Source organism: Sinocyclocheilus grahami, unplaced genomic scaffold (genome assembly GCF_001515645.1).
Source record: "Sinocyclocheilus grahami isolate Dianchi unplaced genomic scaffold, SAMN03320097.WGS_v1.1 scaffold74.1, whole genome shotgun sequence".
NCBI classification, from domain to species: domain Eukaryota; kingdom Metazoa; phylum Chordata; class Actinopteri; order Cypriniformes; family Cyprinidae; genus Sinocyclocheilus; species Sinocyclocheilus grahami.
In genome coordinates this window covers 425532-447740 of record NW_015505253.1, presented here as the reverse complement: position 1 = coordinate 447740, position 22209 = coordinate 425532, and the positions used below count along the sequence as shown (strand labels likewise).

Below are 22209 nucleotides of genomic sequence, written 5' to 3'. Positions count from 1 at the left end.
TTAAGGGATCAAGAAAGGGTTAACTGACAAAAGCTATACTGTGAAACTTTTGCAAATCAGAATATTGAAGCCAAGTACTCAAGGAAAGGTACAACAACCAAAACTTTATTGTCAAACAAAGTGTACAAGTGTATATGCTCATTTATGTACCTAATGAATTGGAAACCATTATTCACTGGAACAGCACCATATGACATTATTATACAAAAAATGGGGGGCAGAGCAAAGAGAAACACTGCCACGCGATAAAATGCGATTGTGAAAGTTTCCACAATTTGAGTTTGACTTAAAACAATGTTTTTTTATTCCAGCAGTCTGCATGTTTATTGATAATAGACGTTAAACATGAAGAACGCCTTTCTTTCACATTCCTTACTAGCGGACTTACCAAGGGGTTTACGGACAAGAGCTTTGCTGTGAAAAAATTCACAGATCAAGCTGGTGAAGATGACTCCGGTTTCATTCCTCTAAGTGTCCAACTGTTGGAGCTATAGGCATTATAAAATTAAGAGTCGCTACGGAAAAAAAAACCCTGATTTCGGCCCGAAGGACAGCGTCACCTGAATTCACAAATCATGGAGAATGATATTCGGTATTATTTAATGTCTATGACAGCGCACTGCGTATTTATAGCCAAAAGAAATCTGAATATTAAACCGCAATCTATCTTTGTTATTTTATTTTTTTCTTCAGTATTTCTTTTTTTTTTTTCACGTTGACACCTGTTCGAGTCTCACTCTATTCCTCTGTTCTTATAGTGGTGGGGCTTTTGATTCATCTTAGTGACTCGTTTGAATACACTCACAAAAGAGAATCGTCTGCTGATCCTCTCCTCGGGTTATAGCTAGGCCATCGTTACGCCTCAAAAGTACAGAAACTTGAATCATGAACTAGTTCAGTTCAAGAGGTGAACGAGAAAGATTTGTTAATTGAAAACATTCACGTAAGAAGATTTCCTAACTACGACGTTCTGGTCAGTGAAAGGTTAGTGTCCAGAAACGCTACCATTGAATAGAGTGAAATGTTAGTTTTATATGATGCGAAGAAGCTAATTTTAGTGTTTGTCTGTGTCAGTTTTAATGAAAGACCGGATTAACCTTCAAACAAGTGCTTCTTGGGTAGCCTAAACCAGGTAGACCCTGTAAACCCTGACATATGAAATAAAAAAAAAAATTTCAGACGGAACAGTTTCTGAAACTTTCACACAGGTTTGCATGTGTGTGTTATGTTTGTGTCATATTTGATGCATCAGTCTTTTATGGTTCATGTAGTACATTAAATTGTGAATATTGACGATGACAAATTTTAACAGAGGCCCAAAAGGGCAAAATATGAAATTTAGTGCAGCTGTCATTTAAATGGCAAACAAGTAAGATGAAATTTTGATAGCTTGTGATGTAAATCACTGAGCTCTTTATAAGAATCAGACTACTTACATGAATGCAAAACTAGCAATGAGCAATGACCATAGCAATGATCATAAGACCTTCACTGCATTAGGGGGAGGTAATGTGTACAGATGGGCTCTGTTTCCTGCTAAACACACCTAGATTTCCAGGTATTTTGCAGTCTCTTTTGTTCCTCTGAGTCAGGCCCGTTTCAACTTGATAGCCAGAATCCTTAAAAACTCCAGGAGCACAACAAATGTATTTTGTCTTGTTTTCAGGCTCCTCCAGACAAGCTTATTTATATAACGGTAGGTTTTATAGGAAAAAGTATCTTATTTAATAATTGCATACCTTAGTTTTTCAAAAATAAGAATACAACACCATGTCATACTTTTGTACTTTGTAGGCAAGAACAAAATTCCTGAGATGCTTTCTTAGAAAATGCTTTTTTAAATGAACTATGTGTGGTATTTTACCATTATCATTGGATTTTGGTGTATTTTGCAAGTGCAGGAGCCCATTTATGAGCCACACCTTGAAGAACAGTATTGTAGTATTTAGAAATGCAGTTGTTTGAGATGCTCTATTGAAAACTTTGAGTCTTGTCTGCTTTCTCTTCAACATCTTAGATTAATACAGCAGATTTTTTTATTTATTAAATTATTATTCTTTTTTCTTCCTTTTGTGACATCTTCAATACCATTCATTTAAGTTGAATGTAATTTGTTTCTTTGCTGTGATGTGGACTGATGCTACTGAGGCAGACAGTATTGTTTGGTACATTCTCAACTATTCACAGCCACTCTTAAATATGGGACTATCTTATTCATGTTGAGAAAAACAGATGAAAAGAATAGAAATGCATTGCAAAATGGATGGCATTTCCTCCAATTTGCTGCACAGGCTGAAATCGGTGGTTTTAGGTGATGTTCAGACATGAATGCACACCTGTTCTAGATATCAGCATAAGCATTAGATGCATAAATAGCTTTAAGCTACAATGTGGTTCACTCCCTGGTTTATTGAGAGTTCCAGGAATTGTAATGTACGAGAATCGTTCTGTTTTTGTTGGGTTTGTGTTGCAAAAATGTTGGATACTTACTGACCCGTTGAAATCAAAGTTGTGACTTGGGAAGTTTTGTGGCTTGTGTTAGCTTTAAAACTGTCTATATGCTGTTACATCCCTGAAGTTCACAAAATTTCATGCAATATGGGTTTATGCAATATAAAGATATTTACTATATATACAAATGTACAGTCTTCAGATTTATTTGGTCAACATTATTTACTGGAAATTTTATTTTCACCATAACCGTTTTGCTCTACACTGATGCATTATTTCATGAAAATGTGAATGAAATGAGACCTACAACAAAGAGGAGAAATTGCAGTGAATACATTTTTTCTGTCTGTTTCTTTAGGCCGGGACACATTTCATGTTCATGAAATGATGCATCAGTGTAGAGCAAAACCTTAAATTTGAAGGTTATGGTGAAAAGAAAATTTCCAGTAAATAATGTTGACCAAGTAAATCTAAAGACTGTAAATTTGTATATATAGTAAATACTTTTAAAATCTTGGCTTACATTAAATTCAATTAAATTCAAGTTTATTTGTATAGCGCTTTTCACGATACAAATCATTGCAAAGCAACTTTACAGCAAATTAAGTTTCTACAATATTTAGTGGTAGCTTATTAGTGGTGACTGTCAGTTAATGTACATATGGCAGAAATGTATGGAAAAATCAATTAAAGACGTAATCAAACAGGCGATGAACACTATTAACAGCAATTATTATATGATGCAATCAAACTTATAGCAAAATGTATTTCTCAAACATTAATTTCTACATATGCCATGCCATGCCATGCATCATTAAACTAGCATCTAACAATGGACAAAAGTGTTTTTTTTCTAACCTATGGTTCTGTAACCATAAAGGCTGCTGTGTAATTTGCCTCCTGACTAAGCATTTAAAGAATTTAGGGGAAGCATTTAAATAATCCTGTGCATTAGGGCTGTGCAATTAATCGCATGCGATTGTCATGCGCATCTCGTCAGTAAAGCCGGTCCCGTGATTAGTAGTAAATCTCCATCACCTGCTTTCAGATTGAGCGGCATTCACTACACAGAGCCATAGTTAACTGACAATTAGGCAATATCACGTTCATAATCGGAGATGAATCGCATTTGATTATCAACACGATATCGCCTAGCTTGTCAGTGAACTATGGCTCTGTGTATTAAATGTCACTTCATCTGAAAGCAGGGGATGGCGATTTACTACCAATCACGGAACCGGCTTTACTGACGAGATGCGCATGACAATCGCATGCAATTAATTGCACAGACATACTGTGAATGCACTTAAAGAATGCAGGATCAAATCGTTAATCGAATCCAATCGAATTTAATTGTGAATCGTTCTAAATTTGCAAAAATCATTCTTGAATCGAATCGAAAACCTATGAATTGTGAATCGAATCAATTCGCTGTACCCAAAGATTCACAGCCCTAGCTGAGTGGCATGTATTTAAAATATTTTTTCTAATTCCTTTATAATTACTATGCATGCTGTCTTTATGGCCTCATATGAATTGAGAGTCTGTCTGGAATATTTATCACAAGGCAGAACTATTTCTGTGAACTGGGTCAGTCCATGTCATATCAGACAAGGCTGCTTCTACACTGTTTCAAATTTTTTTCAAAATAATTTGGTAGAAATATGCTAGTAGTCCTGTTAAATGAACTAGCATAAATCAAGCCATTGTGCTTTAATTAAAAGAACAACCTTACATGCTAGGTTTCAGTGGGTTGCAACAACTCAAAACAGCTCAAGTTGGGTTAGTTTCAACCCAGTGGTTTTAAGAGTATAGCTTTCTTATTTGTTGTTGGTGACATACAAAATCTGCAGATTCTAACATTTTAATATTTTTTCAGCCCTTTAAGTATTCATTATTTTCAGGCCTAAAAACCTCTTATCTGGAAAGCCATGTTTAGGGTACGATATCTCAAAAAGGATGATTGCTTGCCTCATAGGAAAGTCCAAATGGTTCAGAGTTTATCCAGTATATACAGATACTTACATGATGACTGGTATATTAGGATGACACATTTGTAGATGTGGGTGATATCGAGGCCTTTCTGTTCATTTGAAATGCATTTTGTAATTAAAGTATTACTAATAGAGACAACACCGGAATCTTGACATCATTTTGCTGTTTTCTCAAAAAATCCAGTTTAGTTTCTGTTAGTTTCAGTTTATTTTCAACAGTTTCATAAATGATCATCATTTCCTGCTCTTCTTGCTAGCTTGCTTTATTAATTAAAAACCAATGCAACTTAATGAATCATTTACTTCGTGACTGTTGAAAGATTTTCAGTACATGGCCTGAGTTTTGGTCCACAATTAGTTCCTCAGAGTAGTGGAATAATATTTTAAGTCCAACAAATTTACAAAAACCTTTGTTTTTCCTGTCTAGGATGAGTTTCCTTTTGAAACGCTTTTCAGAAGTTGTCAAAAGCTCGACATTTACTAGTAGTTTTCTGCTATTTGTTTCATAATACCTCTCAAAAAGCCCTTAATACAGTACAATTATCTGCTGTATGAAGGACAAACAAATCAACTGAATAATTTGCTCAACCATCCTTTCTCAGGAGCCATCTTTTAATTGCCTAAACATATCTTTAAATATTCTGTTTTGTCTTAGGGGGATTCATTCTTTAAGGTTTAATTGCTCCTGTGTTGTTTGGAGGCTCCTCAGTGTCCTGAACTGTCTTTTCCAGCTGACTGACCAGTCAGTGATTACTGGCCTCTAGTCCAGCTCCATGTCAGAAGCACTAGACAGCTGGACTCCAGCAGAAATGTGGTCTGCTTGGTTTTACAGACTGTACACATCAGAAGAATGCATGAAAAGAGTAAAGCTGCTTTCTTGCATTCTCTCCAATTATTGTCTCCATTCAAGAGCTTGTCTTAGTGTGTTGAATTTTTGCAACACATCAGCTATGTATTGACACGCATACATTTACCAAATATTATTTGTAGGGCTGCACGATTAATCGAATGCGATTGTCATGCGCATTTTGATAGTAATGCCGGTTCTGTAATCAGCAGGAAATCATCATCACGTGCTTTCAGATGGAGCAGCATTTACTACACAGAGCCGTAGTTCACTGACAAGTTACGCAAAAAATCGCAGACGATTTTATTGCGCGATTCTGAAATCGAAAAAATCGTTCGCGATAATGACAGCTGTTTGCATAGCTTCTCAGTGAACTACGGCTCTGTGTAGTAAATGCTGCTCCATCTGAAAGCATGTGAAAATACCACATTTAATAACATTTTTACTCCAAACTCACTTCATAATGTCAGTCGAGTGTTTGAAATAAATCCTTCTGTGAGATGATGTGGCTTCTTACACAGAATAAGGCACACAACATATTTCATAGTATTTAAGCAGTGATAAAGGCATTGCATTATAAATATTCTTTATTTTAATGAAAATTATAATAATAAGAACTCTGATAAACCGTATATTGCCGTAGTCGTGTGTTTATTAGTCACGTTGAATCAATGAAATCAGTTGAATCTTCTGTTTATTCGGCTGCAGCGATAGGCATTTCCTGGGTTTCTTCTGCGAGGCATATTTGGAGTTTCAGAGCAAGAGCACCCTCTGGCCTTTGGATGGAGATTTACTGCTGATCACAGAACCGTGCTTCACTGAAAAATACGCATGACAATCGCAGCTTCTGTCGAATCGCGATCTCGATTCCATTTCGATTTATCGTGCAGCCCTAATTATTTGTTTATTTTTAAGTTATTTTTATTTAATTTTTTAACAGTCAATATTCACAATTTTTTAAAATCTGTGCTCATGTTTTTTACTTGACCTGTCACCATGTAACACTCAGAGTTAATCTTTAAAACACTAACAATTTAATAACACTGTTAAATGTAATCTTTAAAAATCTATGAATATACATTTTTTATATTGTACTTTATAATGTTATGATGCCTAAATTAATTTGTAATTTATTCAGATTAATTTTATACTATTTTGTTTTCTGCCATTTATTAGTTATCAGCCATAACATAAAAAAACAAAAAACTGGCTCATTGTATCTGCCAGTATTTTAATATTGGTGTCGCCCTATACTTTAGTTAAGCTGAAAACATTTTCTTAATCATGCTGATTTTGCTCCAGCATGAATGTGTGGGCTTCACCTGTGTAAATGTCAAATCCTGCTTATGATTAGCAGGTTCTGACCACTATTTCAGCTGTCGCTTTGGCTGCACAATAGTGATCCATTAACATTTTATGTTCTTGGCAGGTAGCTGAGTCTAGAAGTACAAAGACTGAACTTTTAGTTCCTAGAGAAACAGAGGAACAGAAATAAAACCGAACAAATGCAAACAGTGCCGATATGTTGCAGAGCAAGATTAAAGTCAAATAGAACGATGAGTTGAGTCAACAGCCTGTGATGTGTCTGCCATGAGAGAGATAAGTGTAACGTGAAGAATTTTATATCTTATCCATGGCCTTATTTGCAGGTAGCAGTATCTAAAACATTTTTAGATGCTAAAAATATCAGTTTCTTCTGTTTTGGTCCTTCCTTTTTCTTCAAGCCTGTGGAATAGGTTTGGTTACGCATGCGATCGATTATTTTCGATGTGGTAAGCAGAAATAGTTTAACGCACGGGTCACGTCTCTCAGTTGAAGAACACCACTCCTTAAAAAGAGGTGACAGGTTAGCGAATCTGTCCTTACGGCTGTGAACATCCTCTGCTGTGGGAAATCCACACTGCAGGATACTGCTGACTCTAGCCTGACGTGATTGATTGTATTCTATGATTTGGTCACTTTTTTTCATATTCTTTCAAAAGCACATTCTTTATATTTGCTTTGCTTTTTAATGTTAAATACTTCTCTTTTTTTGTGTGGATCAAAGTAAATAACTTTAAATAGAATCATGTGTGACTAAAACATGAATTATTAAACAAAGCATTGTTCCTAAAATGGTAGATTTGGAATGTTGTGTCAGATGTTTTAGGATAAGATGTGATAGCGTTTTAAATAATAGTATTGTTTAGTAATTACTTAGCTGTATTTAAATAGGCTGAATATTAAATCTTTTCCCAGCTGCAAAAGAAAAGTTTGTGCATTAGCAGTTTTCTATCATTTTTGTTGATATTTTTATTTGAACTGTAATTAGTTCACATCTTCCCCATTGATTGCTTCAGTTCTACACTTAATCACTTAATTCTTATTTAGAGCAATTTGTGTCACTGGAACCATTTTTCATATATTTTATATTTCTGTCACCCCATGATATAGACATTTTGATCTAATTTCAGTTGATAGAAGACATCCTGAAATATAATTAGGAGTATTACTTTTACCTCTGTCTCATTCATCTTTCCCTAGGGGAAAACTTAAGTAAAAAGAAGCTCAGCTTTTTAATAACTTTTATTGGAAGACCATGGGAAATATCTATTAGAGACATTATTTCTTGCTAGTTTATAGGTCAAACAGTGTGGGAACAGTGGATCAGTCTTTATCCACTTTATATTTCAGCGTGCAAGTAAGCTATTTTCAGTGAAAGTGCGAGACGTCTGATTCAGCTATAGGTAAATAATGAGAAGAATAACAAAGTGCAGTAAAAGGTAAAACTGTTTGCGCTACAAACCAGTGTTTTTATGATTATGATAATACATTAAAATAATATGAAAACAAATACAGCATAATGGGCTGTTTTGTACAGGTAAAATAACTGGAAGAGAATGGGTAGCCTTTATTTTGCTTTCACATAAAGTAGTTTTCTTTAGTTTGTTCCATTGAAAAGCTCCATCCACCTTAATCTTTAATTACAGCGTTATCGCTCCATTTTCTAAGCAATCCTCAGTTCAGAGAAAGAACACTCACCGACTTTATTTGGATTACACCTGTGGAAGGGCGTCTAATTAGATTTGTCTACCCTGGCTGATAAAAGTGAAAAAGAGACACTACTGTTTTGCTGATGGCCCTTACTGAGAGTGATATGTCTTCAGTACGGTGTTTTGCAGAGGGTTATGGGTAGAATCACGGTATGTAATGCTGTTGTTAGGCTGTGATCAGGATGACGGATCCACGTTCCCCGATGATTCTCTTAATCTTATGCCATGATGGCTATTAAAAAATTCCAATTTAGGCAGCTTGAGTGCCAGGTGGCCTACAGTAAGAATGGCTTTAATTGCGATGAGTTATCGCACTCGCTGTTGTAATCGGGCCAGGATCTTAAAAGGGGGGACGGTGTTTTGCAGAGGGTTATGGGTAGAATCACGGTATGTAATGCTGTTGTTAGGCTGTGATCAGGATGACGGATAACAGAAGCCCACAGCAGCAAGTGACCCACGTTCCCCGATGATTCTCTTAATCTTATGCCATGATGGCTATTAAAAAATTCCAATTTAGGCAGCTTGAGTGCCAGGTGGCCTACAGTAAGAATGGCTTTAATTGCGATGAGTTATCGCACTCGCTGTTGTAATCGGGCCAGGATCTTAAAAGGGGGGTTTGCACGTCTGACAAATTGATTTAATACCAATGTGATTCTAGCTCCCTAATGATCTTCTGATTCCTCTTCTCCCAGGGTGTAGACGCTGATTTCTAACCACTTTTTAATTGCGAACCCTTTCTTTATTGTGTGTGCATGCGCTTTTAGTTCAGAACGTGCACTGTACCATTCCACATTCCCAGTTTAGCTTCAGTATGATACCACTGCGGTGGGGAACTGCTGATTTATGGACAATTAGAGTGTTTTTTTTTGTGTGGAGTCAACAGTGTGAAGAAAAAAGGAAATGAGAGAAGAGGCATATTGGTTTCTTAAATGCCTGACTGTGGATGTCTGTCAGTCCTGTTATTTAGTACCTTTGCTTCCTTTGTGGATTCTGCATAGAATGCAACCCATCCAGATATCTCACAGCAGTACCCTAACCGCATCTTGCAAAATCAAGCAGTAAATTGAACCTTTCTCAAACACAGACCTCTGAAATTGTGATTTTGACTTTTTTTTGTGTGGCTAGTTTGCACACACATTCAAACAACTTCTGCAGTGTAGCTCCTATGCTCTGCAAATAAATAAATACATGGCCAGTGAAATTAGGCATCACAACATTGTAATGTACAGTAATTCAAAATGGATATTCACTTAAAGATTTACTAAAGTAGTTTGCATTTACAACATTAAACAATGTTTGAAATATTAACTTTTGTTGAAAATGTCAAAATAAGAGAAATGAGCATGCACAATTAAATACTGGCCAATATATATCCAGTATCAGAATTATTAATGGATATATTGTAATGGGTAATTGATACTGTGTTGTGATGTCATAGAAGAATAATTTTGGGTTTCTCAAAGAACCTTTCAGTGAACAGCCTATTCCACTCTAAATAACTTTTTGTTCCAGTTTTTGTCCCACATTTTTAACCTTTGGGCTACAAACTATAAAATATTTAGCTTCCATCATAACAAGCAAACAAGCAAAGATTTCCTTCTAGGATTTTCGGGGGGTTCATACAATCACTTTTAGACATTTACTAATTAACTTGCACTTTAAAGATAGGCATGCAAGCAATTTAATACTCTGCTGGATGACTTGGTATGTCAAAATAACTGTCTCTGTGTGTGTGTGTGTAAGGTCACAGAAACAGGCCTAACCAGTTTTGATGCTGCAATATACAGGCCACTGAAACCAGTCTCAGTATGTGTTGATTCAACGTGCAGCGGTGCATGTCAACATTTATATGAGCTTTATTTCACATACAGTATTGTTGAGACTTGTAGTCACACATATGAGAAGCTTAGCTGTATATCTGTTTTTGGTTTATCTATGTCTGTCAGCACTTCCTGTGCAGTTTGGGAAGTGGATATGGTGGATAGGCCACATACTGTATAGCAGAAGTTACACAGCAAGAACACAAAAGAAACATTTTAAAGAATATTAATATTGTGCTTTTCGATACAACAAAAACATTAAATGTCCAAGTAAAGTTGCTATTTCTTAAGTGTTTTGCCTTTATAGTGCCTTTTTTTAGCTTTAAAGCTGATTTAAAGAGAACACTGAATTAATGTGATTTCATTTTTTTAGCTTATTTTATGAATAAATTAAATGAACTGAATTCATGATTCATTCTGAAGGTACTATATTGTAACATTTGCTTGTCAAAGAAACTAAATGTTTACAGTACTTTTGAAGGACAGTCACAGAATACTTGCACTTCTGTTTCAGGGAGGGAACGGGCGTCATGAGCAGGTCACCTTCCTGACGAATGAACAGAAGATGGCACCGGCACGGAAGATGAGCATTGCCGTGGGGGTTGTCATTGCACTGTTGGTAGTGGCTGCAGTGGTTGGATTTCTTGTGTGGCTTTTTGTTGGTACAAAGATTCACCAATCATATCTAACTTGCTCTTAAAGGATGAAAGTTGCACACCTACGCTGCTGTTTAAATTTTGGGGTCTCTTAAGCTCACTAAGGCTGCATTTATCTGATCAAAGTACATTAAAAACAGTAATATTGTGAAATGTTATTACAATTTATAATAACTTTTCTATTTTAATGTATTTTAAAATGTAATTAATTCCTGTGATGGCAAAGCTTAAATTTCAGCAGCCATTACTCCAGTCTTCAGTGTTAAAATAATAAAAAAAAATTAATAAAGGGGGAAACTGTGTGTGTGCGCCATTCTACCGAATTGGTGCAAACTGATGTCCATTGTTGTTTTTAGAAGTATCTTTTTTGATTCTTTTAAAAAAAATGCGTCCGACATTTTTCATGTCACTACCGAAACGAAAAGTCCATTGGCCTAGACTGATTTTAACTACACCCCTAAATTTATGTCCCCCTCTCTCATAGCTACAAGGTGTGAGTAGATAGATCCCATTATTTTGAGGTAAATATGTTCAGAAGTCTGAAAAATCTTTGTAACTTTAAGGAACGTCACTACCAAACACCTTTTTTCTGCAATTAAGCACACATTTTTTGGAAGTTATTTCATAACATTTATAGTTTTTATATGTGTACCACTGTTCAGAACTGTGCTAGCTAACCATGTGCTGATTAGCATCTTTGAGCTAGGTTCAAAAGTATCTAAAATTGTCACTACCGAAACATGTCGTCATTGTTTCGGTAGTGACTAAAGGGAACACATAATCCTCATATTTGGGGGAAATAAACCATTTTAGAACAGTTATGCAATTTTTTTGTATTTTAGTATGTTTTAGTAGTGTTTTAGTATGCAAGTTAAAATTCTGTATGTGATGTGGTCACTAACAGCATTACAGTCACTACCGAAAATGTGCTGTCACTAACGAAACATGGGATGTTTTGTCAAAAATAAAGTATACTAAATTATCAGCTAAGATGTTATGACCGCTTTTAGTTCAATGTGTATTCAAACTAATGAATCCTTCACTTTGAAATCAGTATGATCAACTTTTTGTCTTTTACAAAGAAAAATTGCATTCAAAATACAACAAATGTCATAAATTACACTTGAAATATTGTTAAAATGTAATTGTTATTGATTTACCTCTGGGAAAAAATATAATAAAAAATATGTTCAGAAGTCTGAAAAATCTTTGTAACTTTAAGGAACGTCACGACACACCTTTTTTCTGCAATTAAGCACATATTTTTTGGAAGTTATTTCATAACATTTATAGTTTTTATATGTGTACCACTGTTCAGAACTGTGCTAGCTAACCATGTGCTGATTAGCATCTTTGAGCTAGGTTCAAAAGTATCTAAAATTGTCACTACCGAAACATGTCGTCATTGTTTCGGTAGTGACTAAAGGGAACACATAATCCTCATATTTGGGGGAAATAAACCATTTTAGAACAGTTATGCAATTTTTTTGTATTTTAGTATGTTTTAGTAGTGTTTTAGTATGCAAGTTAAAATTCTGTATGTGATGTGGTCACTAACAGCATTACAGTCACTACCGAAAATGTGCTGTCACTAACGAAACATGGGATGTTTTGTCAAAAATAAAGTATACTAAATTATCAGCTAAGATGTTATGACCGCTTTTAGTTCAATGTGTATTCAAACTAATGAATCTTTCACTTTGAAATCAGTATGATCAACTTTTTGTCTTTTACAAAGAAAAATTGCATTCAAAATACAACAAATGTCATAAATTACACTTGAAATATTGTTAAAATGTAATTGTTATTGATTTACCTCTGGGAAAAAATATAATAAAATGGCAAAAAATATATTTACAGTGTAGATGTAAGCATATTAATAGGTCAATATAACCCTTCTAATTAAATTATTATTACTGTGTTTCGGTAGTGACAAATTTGGGGAGAGGACAAATATTCCAAAACTTTCTGAAAATACAATATGAGAATTAACTGCACATTTACTAGAAATGTGTATCTTGGATATTATACAATTCTCCAAACTGTGTACAGTTCTTACTGTTGTTAATTAATAACATCTTTCCCTCTCTCAGTCAGGAGCAAAGAATTGGAAAATGAGGCCACCTTACATAAACACAGCTCATCCACACTGGTTTACAGTGGACAAATTAAGCTTCTCAAACCCGAGTACAGCCCAGTATATGAGAATCCCGACAGTGCAGAATTCCAACAAGTGGCAAGGGACTTGGAAGTAATTGTGAGTTTTTTTTTTTTGAGAGAAGAGGCATATTGGTTTCTTAAATGCCTGACTGTGGATGTCTGTCAGTCCTGTTATTTAGTACCTTTGCTTCCTTTGTGGATTCTGCATAGAATGCAACCCATCCAGATATCTCACAGCAGTACCCTAACCGCATCTTGCAAAATCAAGCAGTAAATTGAACCTTTCTCAAACACAGACCTCTGAAATTGTGATTTTGACTTTTTTTTGTGTGGCTATTTTGCACGCACATTCAAACAACTTCTGCAGTGTAGCTCCTATGCTCTGCAAATAAATAAATACATGGCCAGTGAAATTAGGCATCACAACATTGTAATGTACAGTAATTCAAAATGGATATTCACTTAAAGATTTACTAAAGTAGTTTGCATTTACAACATTAAACAATGTTTGAAATATTAACTTTTGTTGAAAATGTCAAAATAAGAGAAATGAGCATGCACAATTAAATACTGGCCAATATATATCCAGTATCAGAATTATTAATGGATATATTGTAATGGGTAATTGATACTGTGTTGTGATGTCATAGAAGAATAATTTTGGGTTTCTCAAAGAACCTTTCAGTGAACAGCCTATTCCACTCTAAATAACTTTTTGTTCCAGTTTTTGTCCCACATTTTTAACCTTTGGGCTACAAACTATAAAATATTTAGCTTCCATCATAACAAGCAAACAAGCAAAGATTTCCTTCTAGGATTTTCGGGGGGTTCATACAATCACTTTTAGACATTTACTAATTAACTTGCACTTTAAAGATAGGCATGCAAGCAATTTAATACTCTGCTGGATGACTTGGTATGTCAAAATAACTGTCTCTGTGTGTGTGTGTGTAAGGTCACAGAAACAGGCCTAACCAGTTTTGATGCTGCAATATACAGGCCACTGAAACCAGTCTCAGTATGTGTTGATTCAACGTGCAGCGGTGCATGTCAACATTTATATGAGCTTTATTTCACATACAGTATTGTTGAGACTTGTAGTCACACATATGAGAAGCTTAGCTGTATATCTGTTTTTGGTTTATCTATGTCTGTCAGCACTTCCTGTGCAGTTTGGGAAGTGGATATGGTGGATAGGCCACATACTGTATAGCAGAAGTTACACAGCAAGAACACAAAAGAAACATTTTAAAGAATATTAATATTGTGCTTTTCGATACAACAAAAACATTAAATGTCCAAGTAAAGTTGCTATTTCTTAAGTGTTTTGCCTTTATAGTGCCTTTTTTTAGCTTTAAAGCTGATTTAAAGAGAACACTGAATTAATGTGATTTCATTTTTTTAGCTTATTTTATGAATAAATTAAATGAACTGAATTCATGATTCATTCTGAAGGTACTATATTGTAACATTTGCTTGTCAAAGAAACTAAATGTTTACAGTACTTTTGAAGGACAGTCACAGAATACTTGCACTTCTGTTTCAGGGAGGGAACGGGCGTCATGAGCAGGTCACCTTCCTGACGAATGAACAGAAGATGGCACCGGCACGGAAGACGAGCATTGCCGTGGGGGTTGTCATTGCACTGTTGGTAGTGGCTGCAGTGGTTGGATTTCTTGTGTGGCTTTTTGTTGGTACAAAGATTCACCAATCATATCTAACTTGCTCTTAAAGGATGAAAGTTGCACACCTACGCTGCTGTTTAAATTTTGGGGTCTCTTAAGCTCACTAAGGCTGCATTTATCTGATCAAAGTACATTAAAAACAGTAATATTGTGAAATGTTATTACAATTTATAATAACTTTTCTATTTTAATGTATTTTAAAATGTAATTAATTCCTGTGATGGCAAAGCTTAAATTTCAGCAGCCATTACTCCAGTCTTCAGTGTTAAAATAATAAAAAAAATTTAATAAAGGGGGAAACTGTGTGTGTGCGCCATTCTACCGAATTGGTGCAAACTGATGTCCATTGTTGTTTTTAGAAGTATCTTTTTTGATTCTTTTTAAAAAAATGCGTCCGACATTTTTCATGTCACTACCGAAACGAAAAGTCCATTGGCCTAGACTGATTTTAACTACACCCCTAAATTTATGTCCCCCTCTCTCATAGCTACAAGGTGTGAGTAGATAGATCCCATTATTTTGAGGTAAATATGTTCAGAAGTCTGAAAAATCTTTGTAACTTTAAGGAACGTCACGACACACCTTTTTTCTGCAATTAAGCACATATTTTTTGGAAGTTATTTCATAACATTTATAGTTTTTATATGTGTACCACTGTTCAGAACTGTGCTAGCTAACCATGTGCTGATTAGCATCTTTGAGCTAGGTTCAAAAGTATCTAAAATTGTCACTACCGAAACATGTCGTCATTGTTTCGGTAGTGACTAAAGGGAACACATAATCCTCATATTTGGGGGAAATAAACCATTTTAGAACAGTTATGCAATTTTTTTGTATTTTAGTATGTTTTAGTAGTGTTTTAGTATGCAAGTTAAAATTCTGTATGTGATGTGGTCACTAACAGCATTACAGTCACTACCGAAAATGTGCTGTCACTAACGAAACATGGGATGTTTTGTCAAAAATAAAGTATACTAAATTATCAGCTAAGATGTTATGACCGCTTTTAGTTCAATGTGTATTCAAACTAATGAATCCTTCACTTTGAAATCAGTATGATCAACTTTTTGTCTTTTACAAAGAAAAATTGCATTCAAAATACAACAAATGTCATAAATTACACTTGAAATATTGTTAAAATGTAATTGTTATTGATTTACCTCTGAGAAAAAATATAATAAAATGGCAAAAAATATATTTACAGTGTAGATGTAAGCATATTAATAGGTCAATATAACCCTTCTAATTAAATTATTATTACTGTGTTTCGGTAGTGACAAATTTGGGGAGAGGACAAATATTCCAAAACTTTCTGAAAATACAATATGAGAATTAACTGCACATTTACTAGAAATGTGTATCTTGGATATTATACAATTCTCCAAACTGTGTACAGTTCTTACTGTTGTTAATTAATAACATCTTTCCCTCTCTCAGTCAGGAGCAAAGAATTGGAAAATGAGGCCACCTTACATAAACACAGCTCATCCACACTGGTTTACAGTGGACAAATTAAGCTTCTCAAACCCGAGTACAGCCCAGTATATGAGAATCCCGACAGTGCAGAATTCCAACAAGTGGCAAGGGACTTGGAAGTAATTGTGAGTTTTTTTTTTTTTGTTCTCAGACTTTTCTTTACTGTTGGTTCAAGTGATTCAGTTTTATCTGTATTTAAAAAAAAAAATCAATACATGAACTTCAATGACTACTAAAGTCTTTCAAGGTGTCTATACACTGCAAAGATTTCATGAAGTGTCATCCGAAGTGGCATAGATGGCACAAATGGCATGTACACATATTGTTGGCATGCAATATATCACAAGCTTAATTTTTGATTGTGTAGGTGACACCTGTATAATAGATAAAGATGGTAGTGTGCGTCTAGCTGACAGACTCGTCAAAGCTGTATATTTCTTCCCAATCATGCTCAAAAGCACAAGATGGGACTCCTTAGCAATGCCTGCCTCAAACAAACAACTTCCCATCACCCCATTGACTCGTTAGGTGACATTACAGATTATGTGAATGTCACAACACACGTGTCATATTGTATGGTAAAATCAGAATAAAAGAAAACAATCTGTTTTGGCACTATCGGTGTTCATCTTAATATTTTTTTATTTAATATTACTTAAAGGGGTAGTTCACCCAAAAATGAAAATGATGTCATTAATTACTCATCCTCATGTTGTTCCAAACCCGTAAGACCTTTGTTCATCTTCGGAGCACAAATTAAGAAAACCAAAAGCTTTCTGACCCTGCATATACAGCCATGCAACTGACACGTTCAAGGCCCAGAAAGATAACATACGGTTGAACCATTGATGTCATATGGACCATTTTAACCATGTCTTTACTACCTTTCTGTACCTTGAACTTGGTAGTTGCATTGCTGTCTATGCAGGGTCAGAAAGCTCTCGGATTTCATCGAAAACATCTTAGTTTGTGTTCCAAAAATGAACTATCTTACGGGTTTGGAACATAATTAATGACAGTCAGAGTTTTCATTTATAAAATAAAATAATATAAATAAAATAAAACATTTATTTTTGATTTTCATAATTGTATCATTGAAATAAGCATTTTCTGCTTCAATATTGTGAAAAGGGCAATACAACTAAATGTGAATTTATGCCTATAATTGACAATAATTGTAAAATAATCTGCTTCTTTTTTTAGATGAACGATACATTCACCAGAGATCCTCTCCTTTCCAAATACTATACCAAGTCTGTCATCACTGCCTTCAGGTAAAGCTGAACTACAGCTCCCTGATTCAGACAAAGTAAAATTTATAGCATGGTCTCTAAATCTAATAGTTTTTAAATTAAACAATAGATCATTCTTTATGTCTTGATTTTAATACTTAGTGGTTCCGCTGATAGAGATAAATTACAAGTCTAATAGAATCTGGGTTTAAAAAATCACCCTAATAGAATGCAAATTATTAATTTCCAGTTCAACTATTACTACTGCTCATGCTCAGGGTTGGGGACCATAAAAACAGTGAAAATCCATTACACCGAATCAGAGTATCATGCATAATGGGCTCTTTTTTGATTTGGGTCAGAAACCATCTAGACCGAGCATAGCATCATTCTTAAAATCACACAAAACACCATAGTTGTACTTTCATTCAGTAATATGTCTTCTTTGCACCATCATACATCTGCAGTGAAGGAACCTTAGCGTATCATTGGTCTCAATTTGACATTCCTGAGACGGACCAAGAGATCGTCCCAGAGCTGACAGAGGAGCGTGTGGTCGAGGCTCTGCGGAGGAGCATCCGGCAGGAGGGCAAACGAGTCAGGAACATCGCAGTCACTGCCAGCGACATCACTGCTTCATGTAAGATAATTGCTAATTAAAAAGACACAGCCGCAGTGCAGTAATAACGGAAGATTATATTGAAAACGGTTGTGAAAAACAACATTATGGCTGTTTTTGTAACAAAATGCAATGACTAACATGTATGTAAATTACAAAAACAATGATTAAAAATGTATGAAATGGCTCCTTTAGGAGCACTGATGCTTTTTAATAACATTGTAGATAACGGCAGGGACTTGCCCCCATTGTGCAACTCACTGCAACAAAGTAATTCTTTGTTTTTGCAAAAAACTGTAACACTCTGTCCTTCTCCGGTCCCCATCTGCATTATATACACGAGAGCAGTGGGCCTGAGTGACGCCTCAGTGCCCTGCTTAAAATGATATCTCTGTACGGAGACTCATGTTGCTGTAGTGAGGTGAGAGACTGGTATTTGTGAACGTCGGAGTCAAGGTTGAGGGGTGGAGGAGGAGGAACAGAATGTCTGACAGGCCTTTGGAAAATGGAAGGAAAGAGGATTGAAAAAAGTACAGCATGCATCATTTTCTCTCTCTCTGCAGCCACAGACCCTCGGATGGCCAGGGACCCCAGATCCAGTGAGTAAAGTGTGTCCCATTTCAGTCACCGCTGCACTGTAATTTTCCACCTGGGTTGCCATGCTCTCTCCTGTCACTCACCGAAAATGCCTGCCCGCCTCCATCTCACACTCGCTCTATCTCTCGCTTGCTTTCCCTTCCACTTACCTTGCTGTGCACAACAGCACGGGGATCTCAAAAACCTGTTTTTCAACCACAGAGAGCATTGCTACAGCTCTTCAACAGCACCTTTGGATAAATGTCTAAATTATCTGCATTAAACTGCAAGTGCAAGGAGGTTTCATATGGCTTTAGAGTCAACGTGAAAGCAAAATAGACTGTTTTTACGTCAATTAAATGTATGGCTTGTAATCTTTCATAAAAAATGTAATAACTCGATTTGTAGACTTTGCTTGTTTGAGAGCAGGGATTCCAAAAAAATGTTTATCAGCCAAACACATTGACCTAAAATATTAAATAAGTACCCTCTGAGAGTTAATATTTCAATAATTGAACAACACATTGGCATATTTACGGTTGTCTGGGTTGCTGGTCACATGACAAGCAGGTAAACAAAAAAAGTTGAACAAATACAATTTATTTATTTTGAAAATGTATTTTGTTTATTATTATTTTATGATTTAATTTGCTATTCATCAACTCACAAACCCCTGCAAGCTTAATATTTAATGTAATATTATTTTAGCATTAATATTTAAGGTTATGTCAATAATAGTATATTTAAAAATAATGAAATTCATTTCAGTTTAACTTCAAAATCCATTTAATGGTCTCTCCAGTGGCGAAGAGAGAAAAACAAACAAACAGAAGTACATTTACATATAATAATTTTTACATAAAAAAACGTTTCAATTTGTCTAGAGCTGCTGTAGTGAGATTTGAAGTTAATGATGGGCTGGGGGCACTTGGAAGTGACCACAATAATGAACAGCAAATCAACGATTTCAAAACATTTATTTTTTTATTCTGTGGTCATGGTGAAGTTTTGGGTGTTATTTTGGGACATACACGGTGATTGATAAAATATGCCTCCATTTAGTTTGCAGCACCCACTTTCTACAATCTAATCCGTTCCTGATTAACAAAATCAAGTCTTGCTCTCTATTATTTTTCTTGTTCGATAAACCATTTCGCTCTAATACGTCAAGTTACCTTTATTTATATAGTGCTTTATACAATACAGGTTGTGTCAAAGCACCTTTACAATGTTTAACAGGAAAATAGTGTGTTGATAATGCAGGAGGACAATAATAAACAATCAATTCTTCAGTTAAAGTCAGTTCATTGTTAATTCAGTGATGTCATCACTGTCGTCCAGCTCAGTTCTCTACAAATAGTGTCTGTGCAGTCAAGCTGACAATATTAACAGAAATTAAGTGTCCCAACTAAGCAAGCCAAAGGCGACAGTGGAAAAGAGCCAAAACTCCATCGGTGAGACGGTGACCGAAATGGGGGGCCAGTTCTCCTCTGGCCAGACGAAACCAGCATGGTGTAGTTTAATTCCAGGCTGTAGCAAAGTCAGATTGTGCAGAGGACTCGTCTGGTTCTCATGGTCTTGGTCTAGGTGATGAGGTCTTTGCTGGGGATTTGTCTCTGGGGCTCATCTAGTTGACGCTGACATTCAGGGCTGCAGAGGTCTCTAGGTGCTGATCCACCATCTGATACGTCACAATAGGGAAGAAAATCCAGTCACAGTTTTGGTTCATGCTTTTCCTGTTTCTGTTATCAGAGAAATGCTTTTACAGTTTCATAGCTGACACCACCAGCAAAGAATTTACATCCCCGGAACACCCTAGGAGATACCCAGCTAACTCCCGATGCCAGTGGCAGATCCGCGCTCCTAAAGGTTACGCCATCAGTGTCAAGTTCAGGACCTTCCACATAGAGGATGACTGTGCCAATGATTATGTAGCCATCTATGACTCGCTCAGTCCTGACAGCACGTATGCTATCACAAAGTGAGTACATGCCACTTTCAAACCTCATATTTCATTTGTGCCATTTAGGTTTTACCGTAACCTATAACAATGCTGTTTAAATTAATATAAAGTTAAAAGGCCGAAATGCTTTATCATCACTTGAATACCATAAAAACCTTTCCCCACTTTGAGCAAAATAAAGCAGTGTTTCCTTTTAGGGACTTCAAATTAACATGTGCTGTAATCTCTGTGTACAACCAATCTTTTTTTAATCTCTTATGCTCACCAAGTCTGCATTTATTTAATCAAAAATACAATGAAAAACAGTAATAATAAAGGTAATTTAAAATAACCATTTTCTATTTTAATTTATTTTAAAATGTAATTTATTCTTGTGATGTAAAGCTGAATTTTCAGCATCATTAGTCCAGTCGTCAGTGTCACATGATCCTGATTTGATGCTCAAGAAAAAAAATGCTTCTTATCAAAGTTGGAAATGGTTATGCTGCTTAATATTTTGTAAAATATGTGATACATTTTTGGATTCTTTAATGAATAGAGAGTTCAAGATAACAGCATTTATTTGAAAAATATATATTTTTTAACAATATAAAAGTCTTTAATGTAGGGTGGCCATATGTGCCATTTATAAGGGACATGTCCTGGCCAGGATTTTTATATTGCCTAAAACATCTAAAGTAGCTTGACCAATAACATGCAGGTGTTGTACATAACCTACAGAGTACGATCAAAGTGATGTAAATACGCGCACGTGTTTGTTCATTCGTTCGACTTGAAGCGTTGCTGAGCACCGATCATTGCATGACACAAAAGTACTGCAAGAGCGATTCGAAAGCCATCTGCTCTGCTCTCTATAGCTCTTGTGAATGTCATACAACAATGGATCTGCACAGTGCAAACAGCTAAACCCTGGATATTTTAGGCAATATAGAAATCCTGGCAAGGACGAGTCCTGTAAAAATGGCCCGTGTATGGTCACCGTATTTTAATGTCACTTTTGATCCATTTAAGGCATCCTTGCTCAATAAAAATATTCACATACTGTACAGATTATAGGTAATATCCTCAATGCATCTCTACCTTCTAAACTTCAAGGATGAAGCCCTCTCATCGGCGCTGATTACAGACATTTCAATTCAATTTTATTTTCACAGTTGGCCTAAGGCTTCTTGCTGAAGATTGGCTTGTTAAAGGGGTCATGGGATGCCCATTTTCCACAAGTTGATATGATTCTTTAGGGTCTTAATGAAAAGTCTGTAACATAGTTTGGTTAAAATTTCTCAATGGTAGTGTAAAAATCACCTTTTTTACCCTGTCAAAAACAGCTCTTTTCAGAGCGTGCCGTTTTGTAGCATTTTCCTTTAAATGTTAATGAGCTCTGCTGACCCCGCCCCTCTCTTCCAAGCCGCTCTCTGAGGGACTGTTTACTTTAACCACATTCATCGTGAAACTTGTTAATTAGCACATTATTAGGAAAGGCGATTTGCAAAGATTCATTAAAAAAACCTTATACTTGCTTCTTCTGGAGGTGAAGCTGGATCACGAATGATTTGCACGAACATAGACGCATTTAGGTAGATCGGGAGTGCATTCCCTTCATAAACAAACGTAATCCACTAAGTCTTCAGCAGCTCAGATGTCGGGAATAAATGACGACTGCTATGTTCATTATTACATCCAACAACAGAACACCTCAAT

The 22209-nt window shown here is 35.6% G+C and overlaps 1 protein-coding gene across 4 annotated transcripts in view; it reads left to right on the top strand.

Annotated features, from left to right (window-relative positions):
* LOC107585712 (suppressor of tumorigenicity 14 protein homolog) overlaps positions 1-22209 on the top strand; it is a 39385-nt gene that overhangs the window by 1357 nt on the left and 15819 nt on the right. For 2 of the 4 annotated variants that reach the window (XM_016272845.1, XM_016272844.1), the window contains 6 exons: positions 10659-10806; positions 12894-13057; positions 17325-17395; positions 17821-17993; positions 18536-18571; positions 20301-20529. In XM_016272845.1, the coding sequence (XP_016128331.1) occupies positions 10659-10806; positions 12894-13057; positions 17325-17395; positions 17821-17993; positions 18536-18571; positions 20301-20529 (821 nt within the window). Of the gene's footprint in view, positions 1-10658; positions 10807-12893; positions 13058-14505; positions 14655-16082; positions 16247-17324; positions 17396-17820; positions 17994-18535; positions 18572-20300; positions 20530-22209 lie in introns of those variants that run through there. The other 2 variants (XM_016272847.1, XM_016272846.1) reach the window with 2 other exon arrangements.